The sequence below is a fragment of the Nothobranchius furzeri genome, chromosome 6 (genome assembly GCF_043380555.1).
Source record: "Nothobranchius furzeri strain GRZ-AD chromosome 6, NfurGRZ-RIMD1, whole genome shotgun sequence".
NCBI classification, from domain to species: Eukaryota; Metazoa; Chordata; class Actinopteri; order Cyprinodontiformes; family Nothobranchiidae; genus Nothobranchius; species Nothobranchius furzeri.
Genome location: NC_091746.1, coordinates 62,466,724 through 62,488,225, shown reverse-complemented (window position 1 = coordinate 62,488,225; position 21,502 = coordinate 62,466,724). Strand labels below are relative to the sequence as shown.

At 42.4% G+C, this 21,502-nt stretch overlaps 1 protein-coding gene across 1 annotated transcript; it reads left to right on the top strand.

Annotated features, from left to right (window-relative positions):
* The first annotated feature begins 209 nt into the window (after positions 1-209).
* Positions 210-12,539, top strand: LOC107374800 (ectoderm-neural cortex protein 1). The gene is made up of 3 exons (XM_015943066.3): positions 210-432; positions 4,536-6,351; positions 12,347-12,539. The coding sequence occupies exon 2, from the start codon at positions 4,542-4,544 to the stop codon at positions 6,315-6,317; it is 1,776 nt and encodes a 591-aa protein (XP_015798552.1). The 5' UTR covers positions 210-432; positions 4,536-4,541; the 3' UTR covers positions 6,318-6,351; positions 12,347-12,539.
* Positions 12,540-21,502: the final 8,963 nt, after the last annotated feature.

Here is a 21,502-nt window from a genome sequence, read left to right as displayed (position 1 = left end):
ACCACCTCTACTTCTCATCTATATGCATACATACCCCTCTTTGTCTCTCTCTCCCCTCCGTTTCCTGCGCTGTCCTTCCCCCGCTCTCCTCCCCCTTCCTCGCTGTTGTAAACACACCCATTGATTTAAGTGGGAGCGCAGGCGGAGGAGCGACACTCCGGAGAGGAGCTCAGAGCAGGAGGAGCGCTCAAACCAAAGCTGTCCTTATTATTCACCCCGAGTCCTTCTCTCTGAAACATTTTCGGGCATATTTGCGGAAAACGGCTTCTCCATCGTTGCTGATTTGTGCGCCTTAATTTCGGGAAGTGGAGAGGAAGGAAGGAGTTTCGCTCCCCCTCCGGGCGCAAGGCGGCTTGCATCGTGGCTCTTTCACAAGTGGCATGTCCGAGGGAGACTGCGGGCACAATTGAACTCCTGCTTTCACCCAAAGAGGTAAGACACACGTTAGAGTTTTTAATATTATTATTATGATGTAATTATGGTTGCGCGCTCCGTTACTGACTCCAGACCGTTCCAATCAGTAGGCTTAACGGAACCCAATTGAAATCAATTTTCGTCCTAATCTTGTTCGTATGTGTTGTATTCCTCTTTTTGCACGTTTGTTTTAAGAGCGCCATCAGGTGCGTTTGCGTCAGTTTAAACCCGGCCGGCTGTGCGCGCAGCTGCTTTGAAGGTTGCGGGTTTGATTGCGTTCAGGATGAATGAAGACTGGAGATCGATGGCTGCTTTGTTTTGCATCATGGTCGGCAGATGAGGGGGACTAAGTCCACATAAGCCTGGTGTTTACTTTTGAAGTTGCCTCCCTCCCATCCCTTTTCCTGTGCCCATGCTTGGCTGTGAGCACCTGGCAATGATTTGAAGCAGCCAGGCCTCAGACGGAGTCCACACAGGGGGAGGCTTTTTCTTCCTCCTCCTGCGTGTGGCATGTACTGTCGTCTCTGTGAGTCCTTGAAGGGATGCTCATCTCATCTCACAGCCAGACACACATGCTTGCACTGGTGCTACTTTTCCTGATTCCTAAAGTGAATTCTGTCAGCCTGGAGATATTTTCTCTGTTAATATGGAAAATAGTAGAAAAACACACCCTGATTAACCGGATTGGTGTATTCAGGCATGTGGCAAAAGAACTTACAAATTGTGGAGCATTTTAAAGATCTTTTATTTTGAAAAATAAAAATAAAACAAATGATCATCAGCAATATTACCAATAAATATTAAAAATACGCAAACATTGAGGAAAGCCATGTGGATTTACTCTCCCACATGTTCGTCTGCTCTTTATCTTAAGTTATTAGCATTTAAACTAAAAGCAAACTAGTCCCTGTTTAAATGTTCCGTTCACTCCTTTGAGTTTTTATCTTTTGCGATCCCGTTTTTTTTTTGTTTTTTTTTTTTGTTTGTCTTGCAAATAGATGAAAGTGTTATCCTGGTCCATCCGTGAGCTGATCCATTTACAAAAATGCAAATCTTTGATTACACAAAACTCTCTGATAAACCTTTGAGATGGGACGCCTTTGTTGCTGTTGTTTGGGTTGTTGACTTGGCATTTCATGACCAAGTTGATTCAGACAGGAAATGATTTTATTGTGAAAAAGTCACCATGATGACATCTGTTTCTTATTTCTGCTTGTGTTAAGTAATAGCATAATTCTTTTGACTCTGTATTTTACTCATTTCTACACAGAAACATACTGAGGTCTGGACACTCGCTAACTTACATAAAAAATGACAAAGTCTTAAAATGAGATGCAGAGCAGATGAAAATAAAATAACCGGCACCATTAAATCACAAATATTTGGAAAACGGCTCAAATGAAGACAGGCAAATATAAAATACGATCAAATGTGGCACAAGATGTTAAACATTTCAGTTAAAAGACACAAAGCAATCACCAAGAAATGGAAAAATAAAGTCAAGTAACAGAGTAGAAAAAAAAGTCAACCTGATTCATAAAAGATGGACAGTTATTAATAGAGACCAAAAATGACCACAATGAGACAGTTTCTGTTCAAAACAGCCTAATGCTCAAATCTGTTCACCTCCTGTTGGAAAATAATCAAGCATGATATTCAATGTGATCCTGATAGTTTATTTCACAATAAGAGCTTCGGCTGCGTGACGAGTGAAGGTGAGAAACCAGGAAACGGATCTTCTCATTACAGCTGAAGCCAGAATGACGTAGTCATGGAATGTGATAAATCCTGTTTAACGGAGTTTGCAAAGGGCTTTTTGTTTCATAAACTTCTTTTAGAAATTATTTTACTTTTAAGTAAACGAGGAAACTTGGCAAACTTTGGGAAAAAAAGTATAAATTGCACCCATGAAGGAGACATTTGCTGCCATTAACTTTAATGTGACTGTCTCACGGGCTGTTTGGGTTCAGCCTTTAACCAAAAAGTTGGTTTTGCGAGTGAGCGAGAATGAAAGGATAACGCAATCTGCCTGCAGCAACTTTACTGACAATGCAAGGCTGCGCTTGAAGCACCGCACATCAGAGCCATGTGGGAAGTGCCAACACCAAAATGCAAATGTGGGTTCAAAGCCACAGCGCTGTGTTATTATGCAGATGTTATCATTCCCTATAAAGTGTGTGGTTAAAAAGGACCAGAATATGGAAGCTTCACATCTGAAAATGCACGATAACCTCTTTGGTGATTCGTGAACTTCAAAGCACAAGTTCAAAGTCATTCATTCAGAATTCACCAAAACCCAAAGCTAAAGGTATAAGTGACATGAATCATCATCAAAAAATAAATAAATAAATAAAACAATCTCTCGTTTCTTGAGGATTTTCAAGCAGGTGATGCAACTTATGGAAAATGGAATCCGTCCTCCTCTCCGTAGTTCAGTTGTAGAGGAATCGTTTATGACACGAGGGGCCTTTTGAACTCACATTGGCTCAAACTGAAAATCTTTCCTCAACATCAAACCCATTCCTCCTACAGGGTAGTCAAACATTTGACCTTTAGGACAGTTCAGCTCTGGACCAAATGATAATCTAAATAATCCAAAATGTTGATTAAAATGAAAATCCAGACATGCAGGCAAAGTAAATACTCAACTTTACGCATAAATAATAGTCTTCTACAACTATGTCCTGCATTAGCTGCCAATAGAAGGTAGAAGAAGATTAGAAAAGCTTGACAGATCTACGTCACACTGAAAATTAAAAATCTTGACTCGCAACGGGAAAGGCTGTTGTTGGTTTAGCTTCCAGGAATCAGCAGAGAACGTCTTAGCTAGTAGAAGCTAACCATTAGCATAAGCAACTCCACAACATGGCGTAACTCCTTCAGGCTTGAGTTATTTGTGGAGATAAAACATCATCGCTGCAAAGCAGACAAAGTCAGGGGTAGAGTTGCATTGCTGTATTCTACTGCCCTCTCCTCTGGCTAACTTCTACTTCCTGAAACAGGAGCACCAGAGCTTCATCTCACAAGGCATTCATTTATGCTAGAGACAACTGCAAATGTATTATGTTTATGTTTCTGTATTTAGCAGACGCTTTTGTCCAAAGCGACTTACAAGTGATAATCAGCATGTTGTCCTTGAGGCTAACAACAACAATAACAACAACTTGACATCAATCATGGAGAGGAGGGAACAATGGAGTGGACGGTAGAGAGGGGGGGATGGGTATTAAAAATGGATTTGGACTTTTGAACATCTGTAAAGGTCAGAGAGGAAGTTTGCACAAGAAAATAAAAGAATATGATCAGCAGGTATCCAAGCTTGCAGGTTTAATTCCATGTTTGAAATCAGTTTGCTGGATGTTTAAAAGACCTTTTGCCATCAATCTTTGGAATCTTTGGAATTCCCATTAGCTTACAGGTTTGCCGCTCTTTGCAGCTGTTTGCTGCCAATAAGGAAGCTGGAAATGTGCCAAAACCACTTCAGGCACGTCTTAAAAAAACAGATTTCATGGTGTGTTTTATAGCGCTTTTGTAAATAAAGCACAAGACCAGGTGTATTTGACACTTCTAGAAAAAGTGGTTTGAGTGATTGAGAGCTCTGAGTCAGGACGGAGCAGGGACACTAAATATTTTAATTTAATTTTTTCTCTTGAGAGACTGAAATAAATTGTGCGTTTGTGTGTCCTAATGCATTTTCTGCTCAGAACTAATGAAAGTCTCTGGAGCATACACCCTTAATATTTTTATTCACTTTGTACATTTCCTTTGGTCAGCATTGTAGTTCCTTTAGTAAATGCATGCTATTTACATTTTGTGGATATTAGAACAGAACAAGTTAGGATTTCTGCATCAGCTTAACAGTGTTTTTTTATCTTGAGCACCCACTGCTGACAATAACATTTGTTAGGAAAATTAGTCATATTTTACAAGCTGACTAATCTGCTTTTTGACTATCCATGAAGATAAACAATCCTGGCTTATTTTAACGCCTTCATTTAGTCCTGATATGACAGTGCCACAGAAAAAAAACGCTGGAAAATGTAATTTATGACTCTGTAATGAAATAATATTTTGTTGTTTTCGCTCTCATGGACTTAAAACAATTTCCTTTATCATTTCAGGATTCAATGAAAATGTCCGTGTGCGTCCATGAGAATCGGAAATCCAGAGCCAGCACTGGCTCCATGAACATCTACCTTTTTCACAAGTCGTCCTACGCTGACAGTGTCCTCATGCACCTCAACGCTCTACGGCAACAAAGGCTTTTCACAGACGTCCTCCTTCATGCTGGCAGCCGATCTTTTCCCTGCCATCGAGCCGTGCTGGCTGCTTGCAGCCGCTACTTTGAGGCCATGTTCAGCGGTGGGCTGAGAGAGAGTCAGGCCAGTGAGGTCGACTTCCGAGACTCGATCCATCCGGAGGTTTTGGAACTCCTCCTCGACTATGCGTACTCATCACGGGTGGTCATCAATGAAGAGAATGCAGAGTCCTTACTGGAGGCGGGTGACATGCTGGAGTTTCAGGACATCCGTGATGCCTGTGCTGAATTCCTAGAGAGGAATCTCCACCCGTCCAACTGTCTTGGTATGCTGTTACTGTCTGACGCCCACCAGTGTACAAAGCTGTCGGAGCTCTCCTGGGGCATGTGTCTAAGCAACTTCCCTGCCATTTGCAAGACAGAGGACTTCCTCCAGCTGCCCAAAGATATGGTAGTCCAGCTTTTGTCACACGAAGAGCTAGAAACGGAAGATGAGAGACTGGTTTATGAAGCTGCACTTAACTGGATCAACTATGACCTAGAAAGGAGGCACTGCCATCTTCCAGAGCTCCTGAGAACAGTTCGCCTTGCCCTACTGCCTGCCATCTTTCTCATGGAGAATGTTTCGACAGAAGAGCTGATCAACGCCCAGGCAAAGAGCAAAGAACTGGTGGATGAAGCCATACGCTGTAAGCTGAAGATCCTCCAGAATGATGGCGTCGTCAACAGCCCTTGTGCACGACCAAGAAAAACCAGCCATGCCCTCTTTCTTCTTGGAGGGCAGACTTTCATGTGTGATAAGTTATACCTGGTGGACCAGAAGGCCAAAGAGATAATCCCAAAAGCTGACATTCCCAGTCCTAGGAAGGAGTTCAGTGCCTGTGCCATTGGCTGTAAGGTGTACATCACCGGTGGGAGGGGATCAGAGAACGGTGTGTCCAAAGATGTATGGGTCTACGACACTGTACATGAAGAATGGTCAAAGGCGGCACCAATGCTCATTGCCAGGTTTGGCCATGGCTCTGCTGAGCTGAAACACTGTCTCTACGTTGTAGGAGGACACACTGCAGCAACTGGTTGTCTCCCAGCCTCTCCGTCTGTTTCGCTTAAACAGGTGGAGCAGTTTGACCCCACAGCAAACAAGTGGACCATGGTGGCACCTCTCCGAGAGGGTGTGAGTAATGCAGCAGTGGTCAGCGTAAAGCTCAAGTTGTTTGCCTTTGGAGGCACCAGCGTCACCCACGACAAGCTGCCTAAGGTTCAGTGCTACGATCCCCAGGAGAACCGATGGACTGTGCCGGCATCCTGCCCACAGCCATGGCGTTACACCGCCGCCGCCGTTCTGGGAAACCAGATCTTTGTGATGGGTGGCGACACAGAATTCTCTGCCTGCTCAGCCTACAAGTTCAGCAGCGAGAACTATCAGTGGACTAAAGTTGGCGATGTGACGGCCAAGCGCATGAGCTGCCAAGCCGTGGCATCAGGAAACAAACTGTATGTGGTGGGCGGATACTTTGGCACGCAGCGGTGTAAAACTCTGGACTGCTATGACCCCACTCTTGATGCGTGGAACAGCATCACTACTGTTCCATACTCGCTCATTCCCACTGCATTCGTCAGCACCTGGAAACATCTTCCTGCTTGAGTCCAAAACTGTTGACATGTACCCTCTCCATTCGGTAAGACCACCTTCTAATTTTACTCCCTAAGAGTGCTTTTGACTAAATAAGCTGAGGGCGTGTGAATCGAAAGACCAAATCAGCCAGTCCATGTGGCTTAAATGTTATGTCTTAGGGTTGAGAGGCACTGGGATGCTAGAGGGCCCTGCTCAGCAAAATGTGATCAAGCAGAGGGAGGGTAGAGCTGTGGGGAAGAATTGATCAAGTATTTTGTACTTTAGTTGGTGATCCACGAGGCTGTGAGGAGAGGCCGCAGGACAGAAAAGGTCATTGAAAGAGAATAGGATACTTTCATGGCTCCTGTGGGGGCCGTCTCTTTAAGGAAAAAGCAGGGTTGCCAATTAGACAAGCTGAACACCAGCAGGTGGCAAAACCTTGGTGAGGTTAATCCACTCTCAGTCGCCTTCCTTTGATGAGGTTGTGGTCTTCACACTGGGTGAGAGGGAGGTAGCCTTCGCCTCACACTGTGTCAGAAACCATTCATCAGCAGCTACAAGAGGAGGTGACTGAGAGAAGTGGAAGCAGGGGAAGTGAGGAGTAGAGCTTGCCAGCATTAAGCCTCATCTTTCTCAGTCCGGTCACACACACACACACACACACGCACACACACACACGCACACGCGCGCACACACACACACACACACATCCTTCTTGACAGTGGTGATCTGGCACTGAAGATTTATTGTTTTTAGACTCAACAGCCTCTTCTGCTTCCATCCACGGCTTAATGGCCTCGTTCTAACCCTGCACTCCTGCTCTGATGATGAATAGGCCAGACGTATGTGGAGCGCGGGTAGTTAGCTGGCAAACTTGATCTTTCTGCTCGCCGTGGAGTCACGATCACATCACACAATTCCCACATGAATACCCCCGCACATAACTTTTTAAATGGCTGGCAGACCTCGACTCCTGAGGATAAAAACGAGCGAAGTGGAGTGACTTCTCAGCTGTCCGCCTTTTCATAATGCCAGGAGACGGCTTAGAGCAGCTCCACCGCTGTGCTGCCATGATGGTGCTGCTCCTCACAGGGTGAAATCATTTTTTTAAGGCTTATTATTATTCCCCGTCTTTTTCAGCGACTTATTTCTGAGAAGGGAAGAGACTGGCCTGAAGGTGTGAACTATCTCTTAAGCCAGAGCAACACAGTGTTCAACGAAGAGAATAATCCTGCCACTAATTTAACACAGAAGTTGGATTTTGTGTGCTTGCCCGTCATGGCAACTGACACTTACTGAACGTAGTGAAAAGACAAAATGTGGAGGAACGGGAAAGAGGGCTGAGTGTTAAAGAAGGGAAGGAACAGGAAGTAGAGCTCACAGAAGGAGGTTGTAGCTCCGAGATGGGAGAAAAAAAAGTTCTCTAAGTTTTTCACAGGGGAACAACTCAACTTCTGTCAGATCTTTTCCTCTTAGAAAGCTTTTAAAGGAGGTGTGGGGGCGGTCTCTGCGCTGCTGCAGACTTCAGTTTATCTTGGACAGAACTTGCTTTTTATTGCAATCGAAGCCGCGCTTATTAAGTTTTTCTGACAGGCTGCTCCTAAAGGTGTGTCCTACACAGTCTCCATGCAGCCTCTGGTGATCTGACCTCCGGCTCTAACGGAGCTCTGCACTGCTCCAGGTTATCATCTCAGCTGGTTCTGTTTACAAAAGCGAAAGTTACGGCCCATGTTTTCTTTCATTTTCAATATAGTTGTTAGCCGGAGCTTGGCAGTAAGTCAGGACAGCACCCTCTATTGTGCCAAGGCGTTAAAAGCATTCACAAGTCAAGCATTGCATCAATATTGCTGCCAAGCGTGGCGGCAGCACGCCGATTTGCTGGCATGATGTATCTTCAGGGTGTTTAGATGAATTATTAGAATATGGTGCAAAAGTTAATTTATTTCAGGAATTCAACTTAAATTGTGAAACTAATATATGAGATCGAGTTATTACATGTAAAGCCAGATATTTCAAGTCCTAACCAGCTCAGTGGCCTAGTGGCAGAGTGGTCGCCCTGGGACTGGGAGATCGGGGTTTGATTCCCGGTCGAGTCATACCAAAGTCTTTAAAAATGGGACCCAAGGCCTCCCTGCTTGACACTCAGCTTTAAGGGGTTGGATTGGGGGGGTTAAACCACCAAATGGTTCCTGAGCGTGGCCACAGCTGCAGCACACCACTCCCCTCGATGGGGATGGGTCAAATGCAGAGATGAAGTTCACCATGGTGTGATGATGACTATGGGACTCTGACTTTAACTTTATTGGTTATACTTGTAATGATTATGGCTTACAGCTTATGAAACCCCAAGTTCAAAAGCTTTAATAAACAATGGATCCCTTTTATTAACGTCCCTAGTATTAAATATTAAGTGTCTTTAAGGATAGGGCAAGGGGGTAGGGTGTCTGCATAGTAAAGTTTAGTCCCATTAGTTGTCACACACACTGATGTGTGTGCGAAATTTGTTCTCCGCATTTGATCCATCCCCTGGGGGAGCGGTGAGCTGCAGACACAGCCGCGCTCGGGAAGTAATGCATTACTTAATATTAACATTAGGGCTGCAACTAACGATTATTTTCATAATCGATTAATCTGTCGATTATTTTTTTCGATTAATCGATTAATCGGTTCATTATTGTTTAGCTATTTAACCTATACAAGTGATGGATGCATTTCAGTTAAGAAAAAAAATATAAGAAAAGTGTGCAGTTGACTGCAATCTATTTTATTGCACATGAACAGTCAGCAGTATAAAATGAGCTAAACAGTGCAAAATATCAGTCCAGAATAATTTTTTAGCATTAGCTGGAAGCCTGCTCCTTCCACCATGGGTAGTGGCCTCATGTCTTTTACCAGCATGTTTAGAATAGAGTTTGTAAGTGGTATGAATTGCTGGGGGGTGAGTGTCTTGTTCCCCATGTAGTTGTCCATCGTTGCTTGTTTTTTTCTGCATAAGAAACACAAATAGACTGAAATAAGTACACATATAAAATAAAGCAGCACACACACTACAACACTAAATCAATATTATATTATTTGAATTAATTAACAATATACAGTGATCATTCATTTCGAGGGTTACGTTCTACAAAATAGCCCGCAACAGGAGATATTCAGAAAAAAAATAATTTTTTTTTTACTATTAAAAAGCTCTAAGTAAGAAGCTCATGAGGTTTTTACTTTGAGTCGGGAGTGTTTAAATTAGCTAGAGAAATGTGAAAAATGTTTATTTTGTGTAATACTGTTTAAGAAACATGATAAAAATGTGTTGTGAGGCGTTAGACAGTAAAACAGCCTTTTAATAGTAAAAAATGACTTTTTCTGAATTTCTCCTGTATTTATAAATTGAAAGCGTACAACTATGCCGCGTTATATTCACCTGGACACAGCTCGTCTGTATATTTTTCTCCGTGGAGTTGTCCTTTTTTGAATGAGGAACATAGTTATGGGTTTGTGCCGTTTTTCTCTTAACGAGAACATTCTTATAAACAGACGTGCTAAATTTGGCAAGCGCATGATTCACAACACGGAGGAGATTCACGATTGTATCTAGTCAATCAGAAGTAGAACACCGTAGACTGACGCGGCAAAAAAAACATGTTTAACATCCAGTATAACGAACTCAGCTAAAACACTAAGTCCAGCTTGTTTATTTTCTGTTACTTACCGGGCTGGCTCTTCCAAATGACGGCTCACTTGACCGCGGTGCTCTTCCTCTGCTGCATCAGCCCCCCCCCCATGTTTTCGTCTCAAATGTTCACTTAGGGACGTCGTGCTTCCGTGCCATGCTAGATGGTTTTTGCATATTTTGCAGGTCACCCGTCTTTTCAAGGCATCTAGAGTGAAGTCCGGGGTTTCTCTTCAGTTTTGTCGCTTCTATTTTTCTTCCGTATTTCTTCTTGTTCTGCCATCTCTCACAGCAAGATGAGCGTCAGTAACGTGATACGTCATGAAAACCGAGGGCACTCATTGGCTCATTTCTTCTTCTACGGCTCCACTGGTAGATCAGTGGCTCATTACTGCCACACACTGGCGGCAAATTTAACAGATTGTAACCGATGTCAGATTGTGGTAAAAATAGACTATGCGGTAAAATATGATTATTAAACAACTAATCGATGACTAAAAAAGTTGTTAACTATTTTAATAATCGATTATAATCGATTAAATCGATTAGTTGTTTCAGCTCTAATTAACATCAATATTAAGCAGTTGTTAGTACTTTAATAGTCAATTCATTCTTAATAATGCACTAGGTAACATTGATGAAAGGACCCTTATTGTAAACTGTTACCAAATGTTGGCAAAAGGTTTAATATTCAAAGTGGCTAAAATTGATTATTGTCATTTAAAATGACTCTAATCTTTAAAATGTTAAAGCGGTTAATTCTTAGTCTATTTTACAATCTTTACACCTCCTTTAATTTCGCATGACAGTTTTTATTTAATTCTGTGGTTATTTGATAGCAAAAGCAGCAGCTAGCTCCAGACGTAGCTCACATGGAGCTAATGTCATTACTGCTGCTAGAACAACCATGTGATGTGATATTAACAGTGGTATGAAGATTCATAACACAGTAACTCAACTCAGGCGTGCCCAAAGTGCAGCCCGAAGGCCATTTGCAGCCGTCAAAATCATTTTGTACGCAACCCCAGTTGCATTCTTGACCACTGCATTTTGTTTCTCCAGCGTGCCGTGCATGTACAATAACACTTTAACATTCCTATGTTCAAGGTTTCACCAACATGCCTATTTTGGACCTATTTTGAGGATTAACAGTGAAAGAAATAATTAAATTTGTTTTTCATTTTTTAAATAAAAAAAAGACTTTGTGGCCAATAAGGACTGTTAACTGGATGATTTCGTCCTTTCTCTTGAAATTTTGGACACTTACGTTAACCGCTATGAAATATTTGAGGTTGGAGTTGTTTTAAGAAGATGGAAATCCACTTTGGTCTCAGACCTGCTTAAATTAGCCGTTAGCCCAATCCAGTTCAGAGGGATAGTTGAAAGATCTGCGTTAGATATTTGATGTTTCTATTTTGAACTGTTCATAATATCTTAAATATTCAATTTGATATATTCTGGAAGTGTTTATAGTGAGTGGAAACAATAAGAACATAGTCAGTGGACTAACCTCAACACAGAGACGGGTCAGTTTATGTTTTTCTTCTCTTTTAAAAACATATTTCTCTGTATACAGAGATCCCTGGAATCTATTATTGACTTAGTTTCTGTGTGAAATTCCAGAGATAATCGCCATGGCTGCTGGAGGAATCCTGTTTTCAGGCAACAAAGCACTTTTTCCAGCTTTATCTATCATTTTTTTCCCAGCATGTGCATGTCCTCCAGCTGCAGCGGCATGAGAAAAGCTCAAACAGAAATAGCAGACAACAGAGCAGAGCGTTAGACACATAGCCAGAGCTACTGAGCCGGTAACAATCTGTACAGTGAAGATAGGTGCCTGTTAAATAGATCATTTAAAGTAGAAAGGTGGAAGTGAAATCATGAGAGTAAAAACAAACATGGAGATGTGAGGATAAAGGGGAGATCTGTTATGTCATATCTATGTGAAAAATCAGTTTCCCTTCATTATCACGTATTAAGGAAGAGGATTAGGGCCACTGAAAAGAAAAAAAAGAACAGAAAAATAATTCTGAGTTTATTCTCAAAATTATTACCTTTTCCCCCTAGAAGTCAAACAGTCCAAATTCTGAGAATAAAGTCAGACTTATATCTGTTTTCTTCTTTTTTCTTTTCAGTGGTCTAATCCTCTTCCGTACTACGGATAATAAAATCAGCACCAGCAGTTTTATCTTGCAGTCATACATACATCATTGTACAAGTGGTGTTTTTATTTAAACTGCTCCGACAATTCAGAGAAAGAGAAGAGATCAAAGATGAAACTAGATTTAAAAGTCAGATCCTTTTTCCTCTCCGATGTGTGTTACTTCTAGCCTCACCTCTTTTGAATTATTAATGTCACCTTTAAACTTGTTTGTCTTTTGTTTGCTTTCAGGCATCTTCTTACAACCAATTAACCGGCTTAACTCTTCTCCTCTCGGATTTCCCCGTTTTGCATCATCTACCTGGTCTCCTGACCGTGAAGAAGCACACAACCTCTGAAGAGAGACGCCGAACAGCGATGTACAGCTTTCATTTTGATGTTGCAAAAAAGAAAAAAATAAAGACGAAGAAGAAGAAAAAGATGAAGCGGAGGCAAAAGGATACAAACGTTCAAATGGTTTCTGAGGCGGAGGCTAAGACGTACAGGTCAACGGTTCATGCAAACAAACCAGACTGCAGCTTGTTCCACGAGGTCGGACTCAGACTTCGTGCTCTGGCGCTGCCACCGGAGTGCTGCAAAACATATCAGAAACTTGCATTTTCCTTCATTTAGTGAGTTTGTGGCAATATGTGTTGATGTTTTCTCTCTGACATAAAAAAAGAAACACTATAGCATGATGGATGTTCTGCTTAGGCTGATTTGTTTGGGGGGGGGGGGGGGGCTTTAAAGGCACAGTGAAGGAGCAACCCCCCCTTCTGTTTTGTAATAAGCTCTTCTGTTTGCTTCATTTTTCTTTCTTGTCACACCTCTGCTTCTAAAGCTTTGGACATGTTGAAGACAGAACTCTTTAGTGAAGGTTCGGGCAGCGGCTCTGCCGGGTCGGAGGTTGAGGAGGACCGATGAGGCGGTGCCTCCAGGTCACGGCCTTACACGTTTGCTGTTTTGCAGCTATGCCTGCCGGGTCCATATATGGTGTTTGGATTCCGGCCTTCAGAGGGAACGCCGCCACATTAAGCTGCACACTTGATGCTGTAAAAGACCGGCTGCTGCTTCTGTTCTGCTGAGAAAAGTGGCTACTTGCTTGCTGACTCGTAGCATGTCCACTCTTGGTGATTCAGTAAAACACCGGCATGAAATCGTGTCACCTTAAACTGAGAATTCATCAGTTTCTTCTTAAACGTGCTGCAACGTAGTCTTAATTCATACGGCAGTGATGACTCTTGTTATGTTCACGTGTCTGATTCTATTTATTTCTTCTCTGCCAACATCCATGTGCGACTGTATGTTTGGGTTGTGTCGTGCATGGCCAGCTGTTTTAGCTAGTCTTAGTGTGCTGCTGCATTTTGCACAATCCAGTCTTTTCATGAAGAAACTCATTCTTTTAAAAAACATAGGTGTGCACCCCTTGCAGGGTTTTTTTATTTCCAAATGACTGAAAACGACAGGATGGTCTTAGGATATTTAAAAACAGTGATCAAGCCCACCCCTTTTGCTTCATTTTAGTAAATGAAGAAAATACAAACTTTTTCAGCTCATGGGTTCCTGGAAGAAAGAAAAAATGAATGCAAGTGAACGGGGCTACCAGAGCTATTTTGTAATCCGCTTGTTGTACTTCAATTTAAATGAAAAGTAATGGTTAGGGATGTCCGAAGTTATCGGTCTACCAATAATATTGGCTGATATTGGCCCTAAAATGTAATACTGGAAAATAATGGTATCGGTTTTTACTCCTTCGTGACCCTACTTTTACATACCATGCACATATTACACATCAAACTCTTCGGCTTCATCTCCTCTCTCTCAAAATTCCAAAATATGGATTGATGGTTTTTGAGATACTTTCGTTTCATATGACACAACTTGTGAATAATTAGGAATTTTTTATTAATCAAACCTTTTCCCACCATGAACTTAATGAATATCTTTTGCCTGAAGATATCTGTTGGAGACAAATTAAACATGGGGGACCCTGCATATATCGGCATCGGTTAATACCGGTATCATGTCGGTAAAAAGCCACCTGGCATCCCTAGAAATGATGCGTGTTTCGACCACACCAGTCGTGCACTTTGACATTCATCAGCTTGTAAAAGTTTGTAATTACCATGACTACAAATCTGACATTGGCACGTTGCATGTATGACGTCACCACAGAGTCTCCTCTCCCCTAGCGTAACTGCTGTGTACCACATGGCCAGATTTGTGGTGGTTTTTTTCCTCCTGAATGAAAGATTCAATGTTCGCTGAACTTACAGCCATTTTCCCTCGGGTTTTCTCCGTTTCTAGTTTGATGGCGTCACGTTGGTGATGAGCATTTGTAATCCTGGATGAGTTTTCACACAAAACCTAAAACAACTTTTGCCGCCAGTGGAAAAAAAGCACTTTCTTGGCATCAGAATGCATCTATAAAATTCATCGTATGTGACATCCGTGGCACATAACAAACGGAATTAGAAAATAGAGTTTTTAGCCCCATTGACTTGCATTCTTCCTGGGACCGATGATCTGGAAGTAGATGGGTGAGACTTAAGCTTCCTACAGACCCTGTGATTCACTAACCATCAGAAACCTGGATGTGGTTAAGAACTTGACAGCGTTTGCAGCTGGAGGACTGTCACATGTCCATGTGGCTCCTTAAGTCTTCATCCAAAGTCCTCTGAACCATTTGGGATTTTGTTCAGAAAGCTGTGCTTTGTTAAGGGCAGGTACCACAGTGCTTTTCACCATAGTGTCACTGGTGCACATTAGAGAAAATAAACAAATGTTTCAATCTCATAAAGACCAAAAAGCAGCAAATGTCTTAAAATATTTGGTGTTTTTTCTCTGTCTGTCTACGCCGACGTGTTACGGCTGACGTGAACTCCACTGTAAAAGTCTTGTTGGGTTTTGTTTTTTTATTTTCTGATGATTTTTGAGTCACATCAGGTTGTAAAAAAAGATGTGGTTCAGCTCTTTGTGCCACTCAGAAATCCCTTCTATTGTTAATTTGAAGACTTCTACAGAGACCATTGTGGCTCCATAATGCTGACCACATCCAGCCGCTGAACTAAAGAATCTCTGGACTCGCCAATCAGAAACGAGCATTCCTTTCCCAAAGAAAACAAGTTTCCCTGGCAACAGCCAGAAATGAATGACCCCTTCAATTTGCACCTAATTGCTGGCATTTACCCATCCGTCCCCCCCGTCTCTCTCCACCCCCCCCCCCCCCCCCCGTTTCTTACCCTCTGTTTTATCTAAAGTGGTTTAGCTTTGCTCAGACTGCAGCTTTCTACGATGATGTAAATGAGACAGAAGATACTGTCTGTGTGCATCACCTTTCTGTTTTTTTTCCATCGCGGTGACTTTTATTTCAATTTTATATGGCGTTATTTTGTACATGTGATTTTTTTCACAATGTGAAATTCATGGCTAATAAACATAAGAGTTTTTTCCTCTTGACTCTTCTGCCTCGTCTCTTTCTCACTTTAGTTTAGAGATGACTATGCTGATGATATGCTGACGTCTTAAGACGGATTCATGCTTCTCCGTCAGCTCCAAAAGGGAGAGAGACGCACGCATGGACTGACGGAGACATTTTGCCCTCATACTCCTCCGTCTCCTGGGGAGCGTTGCAAAGCAATTCCCCGCCAGGACAACAGAAGGTGTAGCTCTTTTCTGTGGTATCCTGTCATGTATCCGGTCCAAGATGGTGTGTTTATATTGTGTTTTTTTCTGTATTTAAGAGACTTTTTAACACGGACAAATTTGTCCCTTATTCTCCTTCACCTCTTCATACACTCGCCACCTCTAACCCCATGTTTCCCATCATTTGCGTCCACGAATACAATTCTTGCTTGCTTTTCTCTCCTCCAGTCACGAGGGAATAAAACGTTCATGTTTTCGGCTTTTCTACAAGGTATTTTTCAAGCTGCTCCATGTCTGCCGCTAGATATCCACGGTTTAGGGCCGACTCACCTACTAAGGTGCTGCTTTAGACTGAAATCAGCACACGGGTCCTTCTCATAATATTTAGGCGACTTTTAAATGATACAGCGGCTCACGGTGTCAAGGTATTTAAGGTGGCATGTCATGCATACTGGATTTTGTTCTTCGGAGGAGGAGGGGGTTGAAATACTCTTTATCTGTGCCTCTAGCTTCCTGCTCATGAACAGCCAGATACTTTCCCTTTTTCTGTCGAGTCACCTTGGCAACAGCAACCTTTATCTGCAGAGTGTGGGGGGTTGAAGACTACATGAAATCTTAAGAAGCACCTCTGTTCTCCTTCCCCCATTGCCGTTCTGGGCCAGCCTCACCTCTAGGATGGAGGCTTTCTGAGCTTGTAACAAGGCTAACGGCCATTAGTGACGGACTGTGGAGCACATGGTCACTTGCTGCTGCATTCCTCCAGCTCCTGACTAGAAAAATGCACTTTTACTAGATCTTAAAGCTCATGCTAATAAAATTCACATTGAGGAATTTAGGGTGGTCTTCTGTTGTAAAATGGTCTTCATGTTTTTTCTGAAGCCCCACAAAAGCCAAGGGAGGGAAACTAGTTGTTACACAAGGTGAAATGTTGGGGCTCAGTATGTGGGAGGCCCCTCTGTGTGATCCCAAAGTTAATCAAGACAGGAAGTTGGACTTCCTGTCTGCCAGGAAGCAGCTCTTAGCCACCCCCCACCCCACTAGGACACGCTGTGGATGGTTCAGCTCTCCAACACTGATTCCTCTGGGTGCTTTTAGTTTCTCCAGCAGACTCTAGTCTGGTGTTTTGTGTGGGCGGTGAGTGAGTGTGGCCCGATGTGATAAAAACAATGTACCTTACACTGTCACTGTTGCCCAGCAACACCAGCATCAGCCACAACTCGGCTGTGCAGGCACACACCAGATGCATTCAGAGTTTCAGCGCTTGAGCTACTGCCCTGTAACTAAAAGAGAAATGACATTGGCAAGCAACACCAAAACAACTGGCATTTGTAAATTGGGCGAGTTGCTGGTGAAGCAAAATGGAAGGAAAAGAAACGAACAGCGTTCATGCTGGTTTAAAATCAATGTCTCTGAACTCCCAACACCAAAGTCCCTCACAATGCTGTGATTTCGCCACTTTGTGGTCTCACAGAGCACTTCTTTTGGTCATTGAACGTCACTCTTAACCTCACCCAGCCACTCTCTCTGTCCCCAGATGGATTAGATTACAATATTACAACCTACACTGACAGAATAAAACTTTTGATGCTCGTTGACATCTTTTAGGCACTGATTAGTGAAGTCATTCACGAGCAACGAAGCAGTCAGGATATGCTGACGTCTTAAGACGGATTTATGCTTCTCCATCAGCTCCAAAAAGGGAGAGATGCACGCACGGACGGAGACATTTTGCCCTCATACTTCTCTGTCTCCTGGGGAGTGTTGCAAAGCAATTTCCCACCAGGACATTAGAGGACGTAGCGCTGTTCTGTGGTATCCTTTCATGTATCCGGTCCAAGATGGTGTGTTTATATTGTGTATTTATTTATTTTTGTATGTAAGAGACTTTTTAACACGGTCAAATTTGTCCCTCATTCTCCTCCACCTCTTCATACACTCGCCACCTCTAAACCCAGGTTTCCCATCATTTGCGTCCACGGATAAAATTCTTGCTTGCTTTTCTCTCCTCCAGTCAGGAGAGAATAAAACGGTCATATTTTCGAGTTTTTCCACGAGGATTTTTCAAGCTGCTCCATGTCTGCCGCTAGATATCCTCAGCTTTCTTTGTTTTTGAAGGAGCAATGGCGGTGGTGTAGACAACAGCGGTGTCCTGACCAATCACATGCTTGCGTTCTCTGTCTCGACAGACGAATGTTTAGAAAAGAGAGCTCAACTCCGTCCAAGGACGGATAACGGTGTTGCGTGTGTCCATCCCGACGCAGACGGAGAAGTATAATTTAGGCTTTAGCAAAGTCCTGAAATTTTGTTGGGCTGAGAGGACCGAGCCATCGTGTATCCCGAACACCTTTCCAGAAACTTCCCAGAACTTGGAACCGTGGCTAACACTTAGAAGGTCCGCTTTAGGTTCTGAACTAACAGTTCAGACCACACGATGCTGCCTTTACTTAGAAGTATATTTATGCTTTACAAAGTGAACTTGAAGATCTGCTACCTGATCATTTCTAGTTTCTGAGAATTTCATCAGCTGACAGGAGAGGAGGTGAGACGCCCCCATATGTTTCACCCACAGCTCCCAGCACTCAAGAGTGCTTGGTTTAAAGTGTAAACCATTCCAGACTCACATCCAGACACACCGGTGGTGTCAGAGATGCTTTTAAAATGAGTATCCACTGGGTTGAGCTCACTCTGACCTCATCTTACATCAGCATTCAGGCAGCAGCGGAAAACCAACACACCTCAGGCAAAGTTTAAAGAGGCCTACTCATTTCCATCAAACGTCCCAGGATGGAGATTTGTTCATTCTTTCGCAGACGATTATAAATATATGAAACACAATCTTATAATACCAACTTTCTTCACCCTTTTTATATTATCTTTGGTTAAAACTCGCCTGCTGGGCAGATCTGTTTCAGACGCCCTTCAGGCGCTTATCAGAACCACGAGGCAGATTTAGGAGATAACACACTGGACTGCAGAAGAAAGGTCTGATCTTCTTTAGAATTGCTCAACAACACTGAAAGATTCCTGCAGAGATGTTTCCTGGTTTTTGAATGTTGATCTCTGAGCTTAGTCTCCAACAGTTCTAATTTCAGTTCTTATCTTTTAGTGTTTTTAAATAAGTCCCTTTCATTTCATCTGGTCCATGACTAACACGTCTTTGTTGGCTCTGTTGACGCTCCATGGGATGCACCCTTCTCCCCGTGTCATTGTGAAAAGGCTGAATGAAAATGGATGTGAGGTAATTAACTCTGAGGAGGTCTACTCACACGCACAATGCCTCTGCACTGCTCTAACCCACCCCCCCCCCCCCCCCCCCACCCACCCCACCCCCGCCCCCCCGTCTTTTGTCTCCACTTGAGTCATTACAGTAGCCTCCTCCCTGGAAAACACCCCACCACCCACCCCGGCCTTAGAATTTATGGAGAGATACCCCGCTGATTGAGGTGTTCTGCTGGCAAAAGCGACTTTACTGCTTCAACATCACCCTAAGTGATTTCCAATCAGGTAAGGATATTCTGAAAAGCGCTGTAATTAACCAAACACTGGGGAGTAACAAATACGCGGCTCACCTTGACACTACCAGCCTCACAGGCTGCTCGAAGAGGAACTTTTGCATTCATTTAATCTAAAGTCTCACGAATTAGAAAACTTTCTTTAGTGATAAGATTTAGATGTGGAAAATTAATTATTTTTAACATTAAATTTAAAGCCAAACAAGTTCCTTTTGACTCCAATTTACAACGTTTGTTTTAACAAACCAAACACGCTTGAATGGGACACACTGACCACTTTCCACACTCGACTACTTTGTTCTTCAATCTGCTCTTTAACTGTATTATTTCCTGCTATTTCAGCTGTTAACTTCATTTTTTCTCTAAGTGTTTTTTTTCTCCCCAGAAGAAGCTACAATGATGTTCTGCTGACCTGTGGTGGCCTCATGGAGGGGGCCATCGGCTTGAACACTGTTGCTAACCACTTAAACATTCTCCCTCTCCTGATAATAACACTTTACTTTCGTAGACATTGAATGTGCTACTACTAGTTTACCCGTTTAATTATAGATTCACTAGGATAAATACAATAAAGTTTATCTCTCACCAAATAGAATATTTACTAAGAAATCACAACGTAACCACAGAAACACTACTTGGTATATATGTTGTGTGTGTTGACGTGTGTTTGTGTGTGGGTGGGCTGCTGTTGGTGTATGCGTGTGTCTGCTCTGTCTTCTCGATCCCCAGTGAGTCGTGGTGGATGGTCCTAACCCTAACCCTAACCCTGAACTATTAAATAACCTTTATGTTGAAGTCAAAATGATAAAAAAAAGTCTTCTTTATGTTTGGATTTTCTCCCTTTTGTTAAAACAAAAGGTGCAGAATTAAAAACCCATCATGCATTATTTACTGGTATGAATTTTTGGACCAAAAGGAAATAAAAATGCAACAATTCTTAAATTAAGTTATGTAATTATGAGATTTAAGCGCCCCTGATTGAGCGGAGAGGTTGTTTTTTTATCAGGACAACTTCAGCAACACTGCCACAGCAACCTAGCCTAGTGAACTAGACCAAATTCTTGCTTTGCAAAGTTTAAATAATACATTTATTTAGTCTGGCTTGCCAGGCTAACAGCAACCGGTAATTCAAAAGAGAATATGGGTTAACTAGAAACTGAATTAAGTGGTCAGCTGTGTGCACTCCACTTAGCCAACTAGTCAAAATATGCTAACAACGATGCACATAATCACAGATCCAAGCTACTGTTTATTATATTGTGTATCCTCAAGTGAATCCTGAAAAAATTATAAATAGACACGAGTAAATAATGCATAAGCTGCAACTATGAGATTCATAGTTTGGTTAGGAAAAGATGTGTAATAATAGAGAAAATAAGTCAAGTATTCAAAGCTTAGCATTAACGCAAGGAAAGTTGATTAGCCAAAGTTGATTAGCTGTGGCAGCCATCTTCAATATGTTAATGAGTTATGAATGTTCATCCAATAGGGAGCCGAAGTTTCTCAGTTAACATGAATGGGAATCTATGTGCCATGGATTTACCGTATGATGTGTGTGAATTTTAATAACACATTAACACATATTAAAATTGATCAAAAATCTCAATTTTTATCAACAAAACTAACGAATCATAACCTGCACAACAAAATGTTACAGGGACGAGAACTAGATATGTTTGGCTAAATCCTTATACCAGCTATTATTTTGGTATTTTATGTGCTTATTGTGAAACCAACTTGCAGTGGATGTAGCCTGGGAAGTTTATGCATCATTTGATTATTCATAAAAATAAGTCATAAGCCTCTTATAGAAAACAACGCCACCAATTTGCAGCAAAAGCTGAGCCAGCACCAGGGAGCCTTAGGTCATTTATGTGTGGTTAGATCGTGGTGGTAATGTGGAGCAATTGTGTCCTTTTTACAAAAGATCAGGCGATAGTGGTATAAAGGGGGTATGGGGGCGGTCTCTGTGATGCAGCGGACTTTACCAAGATGCTCTTAAAGCTGATTGTCCCTTGCAGCTCCCGTAAACTGTCAGCTGATCTGTGCTCCAGCTCTAACGTAGAGAAGCTCCTGGAGCTCTGCATTGCCCCAGTTTATCATCTCAGCTGATTCTGTTCAAAAAGCAAAACTAATTGCTGTGCTTGCTTTCACTTTTAACATAGTTGCCGGCCGGAGCTCGGCAGTAACTCCCCATGTGATCATGACACCACCCTCTATTGTGGCAAGGCATAACATGCATTCACAAGTC